We start from the raw sequence: 19,752 nt of genomic DNA, 5'->3' as shown, positions 1-19,752 counted from the left end.
ATACCTTGCAAATTCCAAACCCAGTGGATAACAAGGAAGGAGTGTATTTTGAAGAATCAGAAACCAGCTCTGAATCAGATACTGAAGACACTAGAACAGGACATAATTCTGAAAGGGAGTCAGAACCGAATTTGACCATTGCCCCAGAGAACATTCCCTTGAGAAGAAAATTGCAGATCTCAGACACCAGCTCAGACTCAGAAACTGAACAAGCACAAGTACATACTGGACAATTGAAAAGCAGTGAAGAGACAATTAAAGAAGTTCTCGATAAATAAATTCCTGATGGAAAGTTGAGAGAAATTCCACCTGAAGTAACAAAAGTAGATGGTCAGGTGACAGATACAGAAAGTGAGGGAAAGATTTTTGCGGAAGACCCCCGAGGAGTTGTAGGGAATTCAAATATCCAGTTAGAAGAAGGGACATTTAGTCAGCAGGAAGATTGTGTGCAAGAAACACGAGGAGGGACAGAAGTAGGGAAAATAAAAGAAGTGGTGGAAAGAAAAACATTGTTCCAATGGATGGTTACAGTTCCTATAATGTAAGAGAGAAGTGACAGCCTGCAGGTAAGCTGTAGATAGAAGGGAATGTCTCCAAAGGTAGGGTGAGTGTGCAAAGTGAGGAGAGAGTACTCCTTGTGGTGGTACTGTTTGCCCTCACACACCCTCGCGGATGTATAGCATCATCATTGGGCACGGTTGCTCCTCGTGGGGGTGGCGCTGCAGTCCCTCACGGGCCCTTGGTTAGGGGCTTTCTGGTGGAGTTCTTTTAAGGAGTTGCCGCATTTGTGAGTGAGGGTGTGTGGGTAGATATGTGCTAGTGAGTGCAGGATTAAAAATGAAACAGGAACCTAAAATATTTTAATCAGGAGGTCCCTGGTCCAAGCTAAAAAATACTCGGGGATGGAGATGCACAGTAGTGCTGTTTAGAGAGGGGAATCAAGACCAAATAAAAGTCCCACTTCTCTCGACCTGTGTGGTGTATTAATAAAAGGTGATTTAAAGAGAGGTCAACATGTTTCGCGCTGTAGGATGGTCCCTAATGGATCCCGGAGCGCTTCATCAGGACCGGAACAAGTGTGCTAGAAAATGGGTTTCAGGTAAAGACTGCCCGTAATCCCATTCGATACCTAGGTCTGGTATGCTTGACAGTTAGTGTCCAGAATCCGTTTTTATACGTCAATCCTGTTCACAGCCCTCTCCTCCTAGATGATGGGCTCCATCAGCAATGCCGCGGAGTAATGATCACTGTACGCCTTACGTCGTGGGGAAACCTACCCGTGCGGTTGCACTGCCGGTTACGACATTCCCTTCTATCTACAGCTTACCTGCAGGCTGTCACTTCTCTCTTACATTATAGGAACTGTAACCATCCATTGGAACAATGTATGTCTTTTAGGAGCATTGGTTCAGGACCTTTTTCTAACTGCTCTTAGTCCCTCCTCCTATTTGATATTGTGGAAAGAAAAACAGCTGAAAGTAAAAGTCAAGTTGAAACAGAATCAGAAGACAGTGATGAAGAAGTACCAGAAGGTCGAGTTCTGAGGAAAAGAGCATGGAGAGCTGAGAAGAACGATAAAGGAAATAAATTGAAAAGATCAGCAGGAGATGAAATCTGGCCAAACAAAATAAAGATATTAAGATACCGACTGACACAAGTGAATTCGTCTAGAGCTGAACAAGTGAATGAAGTATCTAGTCAAGAAAAGTTGAAAGACGAAGGAAAAACGATAACAGAAGAAAATAGGAGAACAAGAAAACCTAACCAGAACTATAAGTCGCCGGAATGGTCATATGTGGCGCTGCCTGAAATAAAAGAAGAGGCGGATAGCCAAGAAAATCCAGAGGTGACTGTACCAGAAGTGGTTGAGGAAGACGAAGAATCGGAAATCCTGAGAGTTATCTTGTCCGACATTGGAGAAGAAACGGATGTTCAGGAAGTTCTGTATCAAGAATGTGAAAGAAAAGTGAAAGACGATCAAATGCCAAACTGAAAAGACCAAAAGTGATACCAATGAAAAGACAAATAAATTACTGGAAAAGACATAACTGATAGAACCAAGTAGGTGCTTAGAGCCTTGGGTTAGACAAAACTAGTTGTGAAGTGGAAGAGGCTAAGTCAAAAGACACTGATCATTTTTCGAAATGGCAAACACAGAGAATTGAAAACCTAAATGTGTATTTCTTAGAAGGTGGTTAAAAATGTGTTGTTGTACAGGATTACTAATGGTTCTATGGAGTGTTTTGGCTTTGATGATCTCATTTAAAGTTACACTAAAAACAATAGAAGGACATAGTGAGAATAAAACTAATGTAGAAAAGTTTCAGAAAGTATATCCGACTAATATAGATAGAAATTATCTACATTAAGACAGGTCTATAAATGATTTCTCTAACAATGTATTTTCAAAATTATTATATGAATATGTAAAGACAATGGACGTGAGGGACAGCTACGTCTGCATGCAGTTACCTGCATCTGTATCTGAGGGAGTGACCTAACATCACCTCCCAGTAACGTATGGAATAACATGTAGTGTAATAGCAAGTTTGTTTTACAAAATAGGGAAATTAGAATATTACTTTTCAGAAATAGATAACATATTTTCACAAGTACCTGTAATTAACAAATTAAATAAGGTAAATCCTGCAAAGGTATTAGGTGAATTTTTTCTTAGAAACTAAAGAATTAATATTAGAGTCCATATTTAGAAATAATCTAACTTGTAGTTTAAAGAAGGAGGAGAAAGTGTTCTTGGATATGGTTGAAGAAAGGAGATTGAAAATGCAAAAGAAAGCATCTGAGGGAAGAGAGGAAAGGACAGTCTGGGGTGTTGAAAAGGAAAAACATTTGAAAGGAGAAGCTAGTCCAACAATGGCTTTAGATTGGCCTCAGAAAGGAAAGTTGTGTATTAGAAGGAATCAAACTGTATATGATAATTATTTTGTAGGTAACAGTGATTGCCATGATACATATTGAATCATGGGTGGATGGGGATTTAAAGGAGGAAATGATCCAGTTTTTCCTGGGTTATATTTTATCTGCGGGAACAAAGCATATTATCGATTACCAGATCACTGGTTTTGGCACATGTTATGTGGGCCTGGTTTTCCCAAAGATATTCCATGTGGGAAGAGGAAGAGATGGTGTACGTGAGTTAGGTAGACAACTAGCACCTAGAAAGAGAGAATCTTGGTCAGAAATCGTGGGAGACAATTTTGGAGCACTGATACCAGCAGTGGGAATATCTCTGAATGCACATAAAATTAGAAAATTATCAACAGCAGTAGATCGCTTATCAACAAGCACCGCTGGATGATTTGTATTGGTAAATACAGAAATGGTTGCCATGTGCACCATGGTAATGCAAAATCGACTTGCCCTTGATATAATTTTGGCAAAAGAGGGTGGAGTCTGTGGAATGCTGAAAGTTCAACATTGTTGTACTTATATTCCGGACGAAAGTCAAGATCTAAAGTCATATATTAAAAATATAACTGATTTGCATGAGGAAATTGCACCACTGGAGGTTGAAGGTGTTTGGGAAAAGATTGGAAAGAAATTATCTTCTATTAAAGATTTCCTATTAAAATTAGGTAGTACTTTTATAGGTAAAATCTTATTTCCACTAACCTGTGTAATTTTTTTTAGTATTAGTTTTAAGGCTAGGATGTTTATGTTGCAAAAGAAAGAAAACACAGAAAAATTTAAAGAGAGAAACTTTAAGAAAGAAAGAAAATAAAAGACGAGAAAGAGAATTTGAAGAAGTAGAATTAGAAGAAATGAAAGATAGTATGTATAAAAAGGCAAGAGGAGAAGAAATTGGGGAAACAGAAATGTGAACTAAAATTCTATGAATTCATTTTCTTTTCATAATAAATTTACAAACTGTTAGATATTGTGGTGATACAATCACCAAAGGGGGGGGTTGATGGAGCAGGTAGTGCAAAATGTTGTATACCTCCTCTATTTTTACATGAAAATACTAATTATATAATCTATTAATTATAATATTTTTAAACGAGTGTTGCATGTATAATTATCAACATTATTAATACTTAAACTACACATGGGATTTGCTAATTGCATGGCTAAATAACTCTTGTAACTAAAATCGGTACGCATATTAACAATAGTATATGTGGTAATAGAATACTGCATGATATATGTTGCTTTGTGATGTTGCACCCTCGAGGAGGATCGAAAAAGGTGAATATAATTGCTTTAAATGTCGCTATATGCTAGATAAATAAAAGCACATAGAGGGATTAGCAAGGGGTTAACATTAGAATCATAATTACTATGAATTAATTATTCTTTTGTGTTTGTTTCGCTTAAGTTTGCATCTGGGCCTAAATCTAATATGGCCGCTGTCACCACACGCAGAAGTGGCCACTGTCTCATGAGGCGCGGAGTGAGCTGCGCATGTGCAAGAAATCTCCTAAACTTCGTAGCGACCGTTGCACAAAGTGTCCCCGGTCAAGGATACGAAACAGGACATTCGCCAAGACACAGGAACAATCAACCTTACAGTAAACCGGAACAAGCCGACACTTTGCTGACCAATGACCTCACCCCTCGAACTGTACTGAAAATCTGGGAATATAAGTCGTACGATCTCAACCAGCCAATCACGACTGTCCTAAAGTTTAAAATTGTATCTTCTTTGACTTGTCTTATTATAAAAAAGGGGAGCAGAATAGGGAGGGTGCGGATCTCGCTTTCTTTTTCATTCATCATTTTTCCACGTTCGTTCGTTGTGACGCCTTTTCTGAAGATCCAGATGCTGCCTGACCACTTGATGACTACAAACTTTTTCTAAAAATCCACGGGCTATGATAGATGCTTGCACGATTTCTGGTCCTTTGATAAATTGGGACTGTAGCGTGCTGACTTTGAGCTTTGGCCTGCTTTTTCAGACAATTTATGACAAATTTTGGTTGTGCAGAGCCAATGAATTAGAGGACTTCAGATAGCTAGATTAGGTAAATATGATGTTCTGCGATTTATTTGAATTAATCTAAAAATTCTAAACTTTGACGAGACAAATGCAAATATTAATCATTATGAAAATTTAGATAAACCAATATTGATTAACAAGAAATATGAGTTTGTGGTTTATTAAGGGAAATAAGGATTCTGAGTCTTAAAATGTCTTTTAACTGGTTCTAAATCACCATCAACCAATCCAACTAAATTGGTTCGTTGACCAAGTGGGTGGAGTGCCTTGATGTTTGGGACTAGGGATCTATAGGCGAAAGATGTTAATGTATATTTTGTAAAATAACTTTTCTCTCCCTATAGGTTATAAGGTATTTCCCCCCCACATGTCCAGCGCTTGAATTACTCATCCCTCCTGTGTGCAGACTCGTGAGAGAGACGTATGAGTGTTGGTGTTATGGACCGCACCAATGAATGTGTGTGTGAATTAGCTAGTGTAACATTGGGTCTGCGACGCAGGGAGGATATTGGTAAATGTTATTCCCCATTCCCAGTCTCACGCTGGATCATCCACAAGTCATAATAATGGGTGAGGAGCAGGCCATACCTTTTGCCCTTGGATTCCTGAGACTGTGCAGCCATCATCTCAGCACTGACAGTCAACTGGACCCCTTTGCTGGACTCAATGCCAACATCCTGCACTCATTAGGGAATCTCACATGGGATTGGGATCTATGTATAGTGAGTCATTACTTTTAAAAGGGCTGTGATACATCCGTCAAAGTCCATGAAACCTCAGAGGAATTCATGGAAAGAAACCATTGAAAGTACCAGAACCCAACCACAAACCACAGAAGCCAAACACAACATAAAACGCAATCCTGACTAAAACATCAGACTCCCACATTTGTCACCTAATGTATGCGATTCTGCTCTTTAAGATGTTGGTTAAATAATTACTTCTAATCTAGTAATGGCCGTGATTGGCCATCCGCCTTCACTGTGAGGGCAGTGCATGCGTTATACTGCATCAGAAACATCCTCCACATTGCCAGGCATGGGCTTGGCCTGGGTATTTAAATTAACCACCCAAGAAGGGAAAAAGTCCTAACTTTCCATTGGAGACCCAGTACCCAGCATCCTTCTCTAAGGGGATGTGTGCAGTCTCCTTTTGATACTGCTAAGTGGTACCTACAGCTTCAAGGATCTAATACTTTTCACTTGAGCCTAGATCAATGGCCACTGCTGTTTGAATAATTTGTACTTTTACTGAGATGCCAATCATGCAGCCAGACTCGCCCATCAATGTATGGCGATGAAGTGCACGTATTCCTCGCAATTCACCTTGAAAAACAGATTTTGAGAATAGGACGTTTGTACTTACCTGACATTGGTAGACCTGTTAGATCCCCCCAGGTACTGGCCATTTCTTTCTGCTGAGCCAGAGGAAGACGAGACAAAAAGTCAGTTTCAGATGCCAGCCAATTCTGCTGTGCACTTAAGAGAAAAGGAAGCTAATTACTTGACCATCAAAACCAGCGCTCCCTCGTGGGCGCTTGACCTGGATCTCCAAAGAGCTCTGAAAATGTGTGCCAAGGCCCCAGGACTGTCTGAGTTTATCATATTCAAGAAGAAAGTGAGCAATGCTCTGCTGTCTGTGGGCCGCAGCACGTGCCAACTCCTCGGTGCAAGGAACCGTCTTCCCAGCATTAAAAAAGCACAACAGCCCTCCCCACCGCTGTGCAAGTACCCCTTCCTGTCTGCAAGGAGCATAGCACGCAGACTGTATCTCTTACCAAACCCAACCCGTGCAAGGAACGCTTCCCCTCTGCAAGGAGCATGGCGCACAGCCTGTATCTCTTATCCCCCTCCCTGCAAGTACCCCTTCTGCAAGGAGCATGGCGCACAGCCTGTATCTCTTATCCCCCTCCCTGCAAGTACCCCTTCCTCTCTGCAAGGAGCATGGGGCGCAGCCTGTATCTCTTATCCCCCTCCCTGCAAGTACCCCTTCCTCTCTGCAAGGAGCATGGCGCACAGCCTGTATCTCTTAACCCCCTCCCTGCAAGTACCCCTTCCTCTCTGCAAGGAGCATGGGGCGCAGCCTGTATCTCTTATCCCCCTCCCTGCAAGTACCCCTTCCTCTCTGCAAGGAGCATGGAGCGCAGCCTGTATCTCTTATCCCCCTCCCTGCAAGTACCCCTTCCTCTCTGCAAGGAGCATGGCGCACAGCCTGTATTTCTTAACCCCCTCCCTGCAAGTAACCCTTCCTCTCTGCAAGGAGCATGGCGCACAGCCTGTATCTCTTATCCCCCTCCCTGCAATTACCCCTTCCTCTCTGCAAGGAGCATGGCGCACAGCCTGTATCTCTTATCCCCCTCCCTGCAAGTACCCCTTCCTCTCTGCAAGGAGCATGGCGCACAGCCTGTATTTCTTATCCCCCTCCCTGCAAGTACCCCTTCCTCTCTGCAAGGAGCATGGGGCGCAGCCTGTATCTCTTATCCCCCTCCCTGCAAGTACCCCTTCCTCTGCAAGGAGCATGGCGCACAGCCTGTATCTCTTATCCCCCTCCCTGCAAGTACCCCTTCCTCTCTGCAAGGAGCATGGTGCACAGCCTGTATCTCTTATCCCCCTCTCTTCAAGTACCCCTTCCTCTCTGCAAGGAGCATGGTGCACAGACTGTATCTCTTACCAAACCCAACCCGTGCAAGGAACGCTTCCTCTCTGCAAGGAGCATGGCGCACAGCCTGTATCTCTTATCCCCCTCCCTGCAAGTACCCCTTCTGCAAGGAGCATGGCGCACAGCCTGTATCTCTTATCCCCCTCCCTGCAAGTACCCCTTCCTCTCTGCAAGGAGCATGGCGCACAGTCTGTATCTCTTATCCCCCTCCCTGCAAGTACCCCTTCCTCTCTGCAAGGAGCATGGCGCACAGCCTGTATCTCTTAACCCCCTCCCTGCAAGTACCCCTTCCTCTCTGCAAGGAGCATGGGGCGCAGCCTGTATCTCTTATCCCCCTCCCTGCAAGTACCCCTTCCTCTCTGCAAGGAGCATGGCGCACAGCCTGTATCTCTTATCCCCTTCCCTGCAAGTACCCCTTCCTCCCTGCAAGGAGCATGGCGCACAGCATGTATCTCTTATCCCCCTCCCTGCAAGTACCCCTTCCTCTCTGCAAGGACCATGGGGCGCAGCCTGTATCTCTTATCCCCCTCCCTGCAAGTACCCCTTCCTCTCTACAAGGAGCATGGCGCACAGCCTGTATCTCTTAACCCCCTCCCTGCAAGTACCCCTTCCTCTCTGCAAGGAGCATGGCACACAGCCTGTATCTCTTATCCCCCTCCCTGCAAGTACCCCTTCCTCTCTGCAAGGAGCATGGCACGCAGCCTGTATCTCTTACCAAACCCACCCCATGCAAGGAACGCTTCCTGTTTGTATGGAACATGGAACGCGGCCTGAGGTGGTGAAGTAAGCTAAAGAATGATGATAGATTCAACCCAGATCTGTGACTGGGGGTGAGTGTATGAAAAGTTTCAGCGCTCCATCCGTCATCCTCTTGTGTTTGCCCTCTTGGAGTACTACATTCCCCTGCCTGTAACCCCTCTTTGAAAGGAGCACACCGTCTGTCTGTGAGTAACACAGCATCCAGTCTATAAGCACCCCTAATAAACAAATATTGACAAAGCCAGTAGGTCTACCCTTCGAAGAAGAGCTGTGGTTATTCTGAGTCAAGGCAGAGTGAACAATGGTAGTATTCAGGGGTTGGTCCTCACTGAGATCAAGATGTATTCTCGCACTTTTAGCCTTCTATCTCACATCAATGCCAAAACTACTAGGTAGGGGCTTTATTTTGTATTTGGCAATATATATTACAAATGACACAGTATATCATTATTAACATTTAAGCACCACATGCTCTGTCATTTTTTTTGCTACTATCACATATTCCAGTCATTCAGAAGCCTGAAATGCCTGTTTCGATATGTCCCATCACTATCACTCAGCAATACTTAGTACTCAAGATGCAAATAGGATTATGCTTACTGCATAATCCTATTTGCATCTTATTTTGGACATTTTTACTTGATGCCTACAATTGCCACAAATAGTTACTTTTAGTGCATGTTAATATCGACAATAAACATAGAAACATTCTCAGATTCGTCCCATCACTCAGTAACCCTCTCAAGATATTACACTTGCACAAGTGTTCAGGTATCCACCACCCCCACTCTACATCCTTAGTGCATTCTGAGATGTGTCTCAAATTTAGTAATTCTTAGTGCATGTTTGGATGTGCACCATCATTCACGAATCCTCAGTACATATGCAGGTTTGCACCATCGCTTTGCAGCATTCGCTGCGTGGTGATAGTCGCACCACTACTCCCAAACACTGAGTGTCTGCGCAGATCTGTACCATCACTCAGAAATGTCAATTTACTCTCCAGACTTACTCCATCCCTCGCTGATCCTCATTGTAAACTCAGGTGTGGACCATTACGCGCCAGCACAACTCACAAGTACTCCCCTCACGAATATTGCTCCACTGACCCCTTATTATTTTGCCCCTCAAATGGTTGTATGCATACCAGGGCAACATTTGGGTGTGCAGATGATGCATGCGTGAGCTGCTCGATCGGAGAGTGCTTCGGGTGCCTTCGTTCCTCACAGTTGCTGGGACAGAAAATACTTACTTGTTGAAGGATGTATCTGTCCCTCAAGCCCCAGAAGCACTGCACAAAAGTGCAAGGTCTCTCCAAGCGCAACAAGATGTCTCATCATGGCAGAGACGGAATGAGCACCACGGAACTCGGGGGCACAGGAGAGACACAGCTGTGGTCTCCCCCATCCACCTCCCACCTTCCTGGGTAACGCACGCAGCTTCTTGTGAATAACAAGAACCGTATGGCCACGAGCCTGGGCTGTGACTCACCAGCTGATCCGGTGGAAGAGCTGCTGTTTCTCTCAGTGTTCCCAAAGTGCTGTGTTCTTTCCTAGCAATATTCCACCGGCTTGGAAGCGTCCATGCCCCCTGCACTCCCTGCGCACCCCCTGCGCCTCCTGTGTGCCACCTGCGCCCCCTCCACCTCCCCACAGACCCACCTCCAGCGTATAAAAACACCGCCTGTCCTCACCACCTCCTGTTATTTTTTGTCTCCCTGCTGTGAGACATACCTTTGGTCTTTCCTCTCGGTGGCAGTGCCCAGGAGACTTCAGTTCCTGTTCTCTGCCTCTGTGGAGCTGCAGGCGGAGTTCTCGCGTGGCGGAGTGTCCTGTGGTGCTCTTCATTTCCGAGCAGCGGGCACTAGCGGGAGGATGTCGTGACGGAGCCCGGAGGTCCTCGAGCAGCTGGGGCTGTTATGGGTCGCGGTTGCAGTGCAGCCGGCTCCCCTGGGGCAGGAGCATCCTGGAGACCAGGTAGGATGAGTTGTTCCCCGCATTTTTATATATTCCCTGCCATGATCTTGGTGTTTCTGATTGGAGGATTTTTTACTACCTAATCCCCATTGGTATATGGCTGAGTTTCTCTGGCCCTATATCTAGATTTTTGCAATGGAGAGCTTTATTATGTTGCTACCATGGATCGCAAGAGGTTGTTCAAGAGGAACAATGTGGTGTCCTCTTCGTCCTCTGATAAGTCTCAAATTCCAAACTGAAACTGTTACGCCATCGCGCTCAGCCTCAAACCGGACGGATATGCATATTTGCGTTAGGTAGCATAGTTCCAAATCAACAATAGTAATCCAATGTAATCTATTTTTATTCAGTCCATATTTATTCAACATTAATCTCGATGTTTGCGATGGAGGCTAAGTGGCTCCAAACTTTAAGTGCAGAAGAAATGCCAATCCAGGCCTTTTACAACGGCTCGTTACAATCCACTTTATCATTTTAGGTAACCATGCGTGTATTCACCCTCACCCAATGCATTTCGGGCACCTTGCTCTTCGTCAGGGGTAGCTGCAGTGTAAAAATAGGCCATCAGTGATTTTTAAATAATTTCTAAACTTTTAAACAGTATATAAATGAGAAATCTTCCATCTATTCAAAACGTTTAACGATGTACACGTGCGTGTACCAAAAAACCATAAACAATGCAATAGTCTCCTCTCAAGAACCCACCCATAAAAGTGACTTCTGTGCCCCGTTTAACAAAAAAAAAAAGTCACCATCAAATAATACTCCGAGCATGTTTAATATACTGAGAAAAAAATTAAAGAAAACATGTGCGCTTCGTGCAGTGGTCCCCATACGACACTATACTCAGGAAAACCAGAAAAGAATCCAAAAGTAAACTTACGATATATCCCAAATAATTCCATAGCTTCCATGTTTCAACACCGTGCCCAACAACGTGACTCCCTCAATTGAAAACCGGAAATGTGCATAAAGGAAACAGATTCTGATTTAACCCCTCCGTGTGCTCCAGGTGCACCCAATCCCTTTGAAACATAACGCCAATAGAAGCTAAACATGTGACATCCAACCCATTCCTACAATAAACATGGGAAAAAAAACTGTGTCCAGACCTACGCGCCGCGAATGCCATATTAGCGTAAAAACAGGATTTCATGAGAACTCCTCAAATGTGCATTACTTAATGACCAATAAAAATGCAATTTGTGAAATGCTATAAAAATACATATAACAATGACACATGAATTAGCAAATAATGTCTTTAAGAAATCAACTTTAAGGTAAAAAAACAACAGTTCTTTGTAAATGATGAATTATTTTGAAAAACGGCGATGACTCCCGTTGATGGTCTCTGTACCACTCATGACACCTAAGTGGCCTCCAGGATGATGTTTTTGTATATTTAGGCTTTGATTTTGGGGTGCAGACTGTTGCGGGACAGCAAAGTACTATATCAGAAACAAATAGTAGAAAGCGCACCCTTACTTTTCTGTTTTATTCGTTTTAGGGTTTGACAGTCTGAAGTTCCCCCCAAAAGACCTAGGGTTCCAGGCCGTGATGGGAGGGGTGGACCTCTCATGTCCAGGGAGGAAGTTCAGGGCATGATTGAGGTGGCTCGTCCTTTCCCGGTGGGTCCAATCCGGCCTCGGACAATGGATCAGGGTGCTGAGTTGTCCCCTTCGGATGAGGAGGATCATTCTACCTCCTTGGCAGAAAATTTGTCTCCAGGGATGATATGTGGGACATTTTGGTGCATGTGCGGGACAATTTGGGGTTTCCTCCTTTTCAGCCGGGTGATATTGGTGGGACCCTTTCTCCGCAGTATGTGAAGCCCTCCCAGTTCAGCATGCCTTTTAAGGGTCCGGTTCGGGAGATGGTGATGAGGGAATGGCGTGAGGTGGACAAGATTCAGGACCCCCGTTTCCTCCCGAAACTGTACTTGTTGGAGGGTGATGACCCCTTGCCCCACACTGTGCGTTTGGACTCAATTCTGGCTACTGTGATAGGTAAAACTGCTATTCAGTCGGAAGATTGTACCCCGACCGATGCTACCGATAAGAAGATGGACTCTGGCCTTAAGAAGGTTTTTGCTGCAGAGAACTTGGCTCTAAGGGCGAGCCTTTTTTCTGCTTATTCTGCCAAGTCTTTGTCTTCTGGTAAGTCTTGGAATAGGTCCTCCAGGTGGTCCCCAAAGCGGGAGTCCCTGTCAGTCTTTAAGTAGGAGGTGTTTCCAACCGCGTTTCTCTCCCAAGCACATTGCCCCTACTCCTTAAGGTTCTGCCAAGAAGGGCCCCTGAAATCACTGTCAGGAGGGATCTTTGCCTGTCGGAGGCGGTCTCAGTCATTTCCTTCCGGTTTGGCGCCTGGATGTTTCAGATCGCAGGCTCCTGCACACTGTGGAACATGGTTACAAGATCGACTCTTGGCAGGTTCCCCCGGATACAGGGATTCGGCTGACTCCTGTTCCGTGTGCCAAGCTGCGAAGGCTGGCTGTGCTAGAAGAGGTAAAAAATCTGCTTTCCAAAAGGGTTATTTGCTGAGTGCCTGTTTCTGAAATCGGCACTGGGACCTACTCCATTTTGTTCTTGGTACAGAATGTTGAGGAGGCATGTTAGCAGAGGCTGGTCAAATGTCTGTATGATCGCCATATTAGGATCAAGCAAAACATGATTTCTGGGCAGTAAACTCCACCACACCGCGGTTGCGGAATTTTTGACCAAACTTCACGCTCAAACCGGAGAGCGGAGTGTCAAAACTCCACTATATCCGCTGACAGAACGGAGTTTACCACCCACCCTTAGAGCTAGTATGAATTGTCGAGTGACCAACCCACTCACATGGAAATATGAAATTAATCCTCCCGTGTACATTGTACTAGCAGGCAAGAAAACTATAAAAACACCTAAAAGCCATAGAAGTCTAATCAAAAGGAAATTATTTGATGGACCCAATTTCGAAAAATGCTCAACTTCTATTTGATACATATTTCTAATGGATACTAAACATGAAATTAAATATAAAAAATGAAATACAAATGTAATAATATTAAAACAAATCAAGACACATATAGGTGTAATATAGTGAGTGTACAGAACAATTGTGGGATGTGGGACACAAGGGTCAGAGAAAAGGGAGCAAGAATATATTTTAGCTTGTGATAAATGCAATGAATTTCTAAATACACCCACACTCATCCAATCAACCAGCTTTTCTCTCTCATTAGTGAGAAGCAAAGGAATCGAAATATTATGTAACTCTTTAAAGGCAGAAAATGGCAAATGTTTGCTGATGTTCCCAGGATTTATTTGATGTAATGAATGTGACCACAATGTGAACCCCAGAGGGGGTCAGCCACTGAGAGTTTAGTAGAGTGGAAGCACTACCACATATGTTGATGTTTCTGCTCTGCCAAACTTGAGGTTCCCCTGCTGGAGCCAGGGAAAGCGCTGGGTTTCAATTCTCAGCGTGCTCCAGCAGTAGAAACCCTTGAACTGGTGGTCCGTCCACCACAGCGCTGCCAGGTCACAGTGATCATAAAAAGTACACAGGGGCCAACAAGCGCACTCTTTCTCCAGGACCTCAGGGCAAATGTCTTTGCTTTTCTTAAACGAAAGCTACTTTCGAAGTCTGTTTTCAGACAACAAAAACTATGCTAGCAGGAAATTCAAACATGACACCTGCTCGGGAAAGCTTTCCTACCGTAAATGGAACCACCCCAACAGCAGGTCCACCGAAGGCTCAGAAATCCCCCTGCCTGATGTGAATCTCTAACTATTGTAGGAGTCTCTCTGCCAGGGGAGAGGAGGCAAAGTCTTTGTTAACCTGGAGAGCCACCCGCCAGGCTCTAAATAAGTTTGAGAGTTTTCATGGGGGGTGCAGCTCATACCCTGGAATGTCCACACGCGGTCCAGGAGGGTGGCATCTGTGGCAGACCTTCAAACTAACCATGGCCATGTATCTGACTTCCAGTATGATGAGTTTTCTTTTGTTGGAATCTTGACAATCTGGCATAGACCCAGGGCCTATGCTGGACACGGCAGGTCCAGATGCCATCTACTCTGTGCCCGTAGCTTATCGAGCCCAACATTGCACAGTCTCCAGGTACTTGCATGTGAGCACAACATGTCATTTTACAAGGATATATCTGCTAATCTGTTTATGTAGAAAGATGAGCATATTTGTTTTCAAGACTTACCCCATATTAGCTCCACATATCGAACTACGAAAAAACTCACACCTATTTGACATGCATCTTTTTAAGCAATTTTCTTTTAAAATGTCAAATGAGCTCTGGCAGGGCTCAGGGCATATTTTCTGATGTATTTTCAAATAGATCCTAAATCTCTCTTTAATCTTCTACTCTCCTTCATTATCCACCCTTGGCCAGTCCGTATTCTTTAAAGCAAACAACCTTGTGTGCTTTCCAATTTCCACTCTATAGAGTTGAGAGACATTACATTGGATTTCCCTTGCATCAATGAAGATGGATGAATGAATGAATGAATTGGTGGATGAACGTGGCCACAGTGAATTATATTTAAATCAAGATAAGGGGAGATAGAAGGGGATGCGGTCCATTCACCTTCCGGCAAGTAGTCAATAATCAAAAATAGAATGGCGAATAGTGGGAAAATATCAGTCGGTCTATTCGTTGAAGTCAAGAAAGAATACACGTGGCACTCGGTCTGGATGGTCGCCCTGCAGCTCTGTAGGCTGTGTATAATTCACTGTGCCCAATAATCAAAAATAGAATGGATCACTTGTACCTGTTTTCCAGGGTTATGCGTTTTTTCATCTATTCCTTCAAAAACCCTCATTCACGTTTAAGCGGTTCGTAGGGCGGTATATCTTGATTCTCCGCCTAATTTTCTAAAAACGTGACAGCATCATCATTGGGTTTTGTTTATGCTTCCTCCACCCGGAGGGAACCACTGGATATTTACAGTAGTGATCAGAGATAAAAACAGTTATAAAGTGCTCGTGGTAAGTGAGAGAATATTAAAAAAGTAAATTCCTCATGCTACCTGGACTGTATTTTATTTTTGTCTGGAGCGCGGGAAAAGAATAAAAGGGGGGGGGGGGGTGTGCAGAAAGGGCGTATAATGAGTCCACTGCACAGTCAGTCCGAGTGATGGGTCGACATGTTTCAGCCCTTAATTCACCCCGAAGGGTCGGGGGGCTTTCGTCAGGACCTTTAAGAAAGTTGAGTGGGTGGTGAAATAAAGGGATATTACCCAAGATCAAATTCGGAGTTCAAATGTCATTCTGTAGAGCACCAAGGAAGGTGTTTGCCTATGGTGGAGAAAAGAGTAGGGGGGGAAAAAGACATAGAAGTCCTTACGAGTTTAGCAGGACATAGGTCGAAACCAATGATAAAGCAGTGCTATAGTAGTAGATTCACTAGTAAAGCAAGTCAAATGGCAAATCTTTTGGATACAGCCTAGTTCAGATAAAATGCAAGTGATGTTCGAACACGCAGCTAGTGGTAAAACATATTTCAAGACAAAAGCAAGTATTAATATGGCAAATCTTTCTAAAAGATATCTGTATGTGTACTCATAATTAGCATTTGATATGATCGCTTTTCATCGAACTCACTGGTGTCGATTTTAGTACATACGTGGTGGTAAAAGGAAAAATAAATACATGTGGACCTTTATCGGTATGTTAGTCAGTATGGCCGCTTATCGTGCAAAGAGTAGTGAATAGTCGAAATTGGTTGTATTAGGCTGGTCTTAATAATTACGATGTTACAAAACAACACATTATGCTACTAAACTTTACGTTTTTAGCCCCAAAACAAAAGACAGGCATGGTGCCTCGGTAGCGCTTCGGTGTAATCACTGTGGTTACGGGGGAACAAACAAACAAATGAATAAATGGCGTCGTCTGTGTACCTTCAGATGCTTGTATTTAAGGCTTCGGTAAATAGGTACGGACGCGTATCTACTGCTGAAAAGGGGAGGGGATAGGGGAGGTAAGAGGGAACAACGAGACAGGGTTTAAAAGTAAGGATTAGCAATGAGACAACATTACGTGTCTTCTCTGAAGGCTGTCGTCTGTAGATTGTTCCTACCGGGATTTCGCAGGTTGGACGACTTGTGCTGACGCTGTCTTCCTGTTGCGTGATGCAGCCCGGTTATGTGTATTTAAAGGGGGAAGTGTGTGGAGGGAAGAAAGACTACTCTTCTGTTGGTACCGCTGTTAACAGCGGACAGACTATTAATTTAACGAAGTGTTCTCTAGGTAAATTGGGAAAGTTAAGATCAAGAAAATATGGACATATTAGAATACTAATTATGGTAATAGAATAACAGACAAAAAGCAAATTCGCAAAATTTTGGGTAATGAAGTGTGGTAGTCAGCGCTATGTATAGTTAAAGAGCTCTAGGTACAACCAGTTAGGTTTTCAATTCGGGTTCATATTTAGGGGGCATCGGATGTTGTATTAATCGCAGTTTTTATTTTTACAGGACATTAAGCCAAGGAATGTCGTCATTCAACCCTATGAGATTCGTTTTTAATCGGTGCACCCTTCTTTGCTCTTTCTCAAATAGTAATTTCTCTGCATTAGATGGTGTTGAGGTCAAAGTCTCTAGAACAATCCATTTGAGGTCATCGAGGGTATGTGGATGGTCAATATAGTGGTTGCTCATCTTGGTGGTACCTCGTTTACACTTGACATTGCTTCTGTGTTCACAGATCCGTTGTTTGACTTTGCTGCAAGTCATGCCAATGTATTTGAGTTTACAGGGGCAAGTAATCATGTAGATAGCATGAGTTGTATTGCAATTTGTGTGTTGTCTCATCGTCCATTTTAAATTTGGTGTCAGTTCGATAGATTTGATGGTTTCTGTGAGATGGCATACAGAGCAATGTCCACAAGGAAAATGGTCTGTAACTGGTGGCATACCCCATAGGGTGTTCGTTATGGAGCTCGTCTTTTGTTCCAAAGGACGTGTGTGGACTAACATATCTTTGACATTTTTTGTTCTTTTATTTGCAAAAAGGGGTTTGGGCCAATCCAGGTTGCCTGATGTCAGTATGCGCAAATTTTTATTGATAATTTTCTTGACTGTATTGCTAGCTGTGTCGTATGTTGTTACACATGTCAGTTGTTCTGGCGACCGAGTTTTAGGTGTTGTCTCAAGAAGGCTCTCTCTTGGTTGATTTCTCACTCTTTTTTGGCATTTATTGACAATTCTGAAAGGGTAGTCGCGTTTTGAAAGTTTAGTGCAGAGGTCTTGTGCTTGTTCCTTGTATTCTTTAAGTTCACTGCAGTTCCTTTTGAGGCGTAAAAATTGGCTGTATGGTAAATTTTCTCTGAGGGGGCGCGGATGAAAGCTATTGAATGAAAGGAGACTGTTTTTGGTAGTAGGTTTGAAGAAGGTTTTGGTCTTGATGGTATTATTGACTATATAGATGTTGAGATCGAGGAAGTCTAGATGGTCCTTATTGGCGTTGAAAGTGAACTTGAGGCACTGATCTCGTGTGTTTAGCCAGTCATGAAAATTGCGCAGGCTGTCTTCTGTACCTTCCCAAAACATGATGACGTCATCTATGTATCTTTTCCAGAAGTGAATTTTTGAAAGGAATGGGTTCTTGTCATTTTGTATATGAGTTCTCTCGAAATTGCTCACGTAGAGGTCTGCCACACTCGGCGCAAAGGTACTTCACATGGAAGTACCATGGCATTGTTGGTAAAGTGTGCCGTTGTATTCGAAATAGTTCTCGGTAAGGGCCAATCTACAACATTTCAACACAAAGGGTCTGGGTGTGTGGTATGGCCAATTTTGTTTGAATAGTAGATCTTCAAGAGTACTTAGAGTTTCCTGCTGTGGTAAACTGGTATACAAACTCTCGACATCTAGGGATACTAGTATAATTGATTCGCTGACAAAGACTTGATCCTGTAAAAGATTGAGAAGGTCACGTGTATCTTTTAGGTAGGTCGGGGTTTGTTGTACCATTGGTCTAAGATTTTGATCGGCGAATTGGGAAAGTGGTTCAAGAATTGAACCTATTCCGGATACAATCGGACGTCCCGGTGGTGGTCGTTGGTTTTTGTGTACCTTAGGGAGAGAGTAAAAATAGGGTATTCGTGGTGAATCAGTTCGTAGAAAAGAAGCTTCATTCTTAGAGATCCAACTGTTGGTCTCTGCTTCCTCCACCATTAGGTTAATTGTCCTTTGCAACCTAGAAGTAGGATCTATATTGATGACTTTGTAGAACTTGTTGTCCGATAATAACTTGAGACATTGTTCATTGTAGCTCTCTTTGTCTAAAATTACTATTCCACCGCCTTTGTCCGTGGGTTTGATGATGATGTCTTTGTGTAGTCTAAGTTCTTCCAGGGCTTTCTTTTCTTTGATGGTGGTATTGAAAAAAGGTTTTATAGCCTGTTTATCAATCTCGTTAATTTCTTTCATGATTGCTTGTTCAAATGTTTGGATCTCTATTGGGATCTGGTGGTTCATGGGACAGAAAGTTGACTTAGGTCTCAAAGTAGTGTCACCGAGATTGGGATTATCTTCTTTGTTTTGAAAGAATGCTTTCAGTTTTAGAGTCCTTCAAAATTGCGCAACTTCACACTGTAGTTTGAAAAGATCCAATGGTGGAGTGGGTACATAGCCTAGTCCTTTATTTAAGACATCTTCCTGGTCCTACCGAGGCACCATGTCTGTCTTTTGTTTTGGGGCTAAAAACGTAAAGTTTAGTAGCATAATGTGTTGTTTTGTAACATCGTAATTATTAAGACCAGCCTAATACAACCAATTTCGACTATTCACTACTCTTTGCACTATAAGCGGCCATACTGACTAACATACCGATAAAGGTCCACATGTATTTATTTTTCCTTTTACCACCACGTATGTACTAAAATCGACACCTGTGAGTTCGATGAAAAGCGATCATATCAAATGCTAATTATGAGTACACATACAGATATCTTTTAGAAAGATTTGCCATATTAATACTTGCTTTTGTCTTGAAATATGTTTTACCACTAGCTGCGTGTTCGAACACCACTTGCATTTTATCTGAACTAGGCTGTATCCAAAAGATTTGCCATTTGACTTGCTTTACTAGTGCATCTACTACTATAGCACTGCTTTATTATTGGTTTCGACCTATGTCCTGCTAAACTCGTAAGGACTTCTATGTCTTTTTTTCCCCCCTACTCTTTTCGCCACCATAGGCAAACACCTTCCTTGGAGCTCTACAGAATGACATTTGAACTCCGAATTTGATCTTGGGTAATATCCCTTTATTTCACCACCCACTCAACTTTCTTAAAGGTCCTGACGAAAGGCCCCCGACCCTTCGGGCGAATTAAGGGCTGAAACATGTCGACCCATCACTCGGACTGACTGTGCAGTGGACTCATTATACGCCCTT

General features: G+C 43.3%; 1 protein-coding gene across 1 annotated transcript in view; it reads right to left on the bottom strand.

The window, feature by feature from the left end:
* LOC146871592 (metabotropic glutamate receptor 4-like) overlaps nt 1–18,830 on the bottom strand; it is a 2,887,050-nt gene extending 2,868,220 nt beyond the window's left edge. Inside the window, exons 1-3 of the mRNA XM_085647231.1 lie at nt 18,426–18,830; nt 18,208–18,263; nt 16,251–16,305 (exon numbers count right to left, since the gene is read on the bottom strand). Of these exons, the coding sequence (XP_085503357.1) occupies nt 16,251–16,305; nt 18,208–18,263; nt 18,426–18,830 (516 nt within the window). The remainder of the gene's footprint in view (nt 1–16,250; nt 16,306–18,207; nt 18,264–18,425) is intronic.
* Between the last annotated feature and the right edge of the window lie 922 nt (nt 18,831–19,752).

This window comes from Triturus cristatus, chromosome 1_1 (assembly GCF_964204655.1).
Source record: "Triturus cristatus chromosome 1_1, aTriCri1.1, whole genome shotgun sequence".
NCBI classification, from domain to species: Eukaryota; Metazoa; Chordata; class Amphibia; order Caudata; family Salamandridae; genus Triturus; species Triturus cristatus.
The sequence above is the reverse complement of the archived record's forward strand: the minus strand, read 5'-3'. Positions and strand labels throughout refer to the sequence as shown.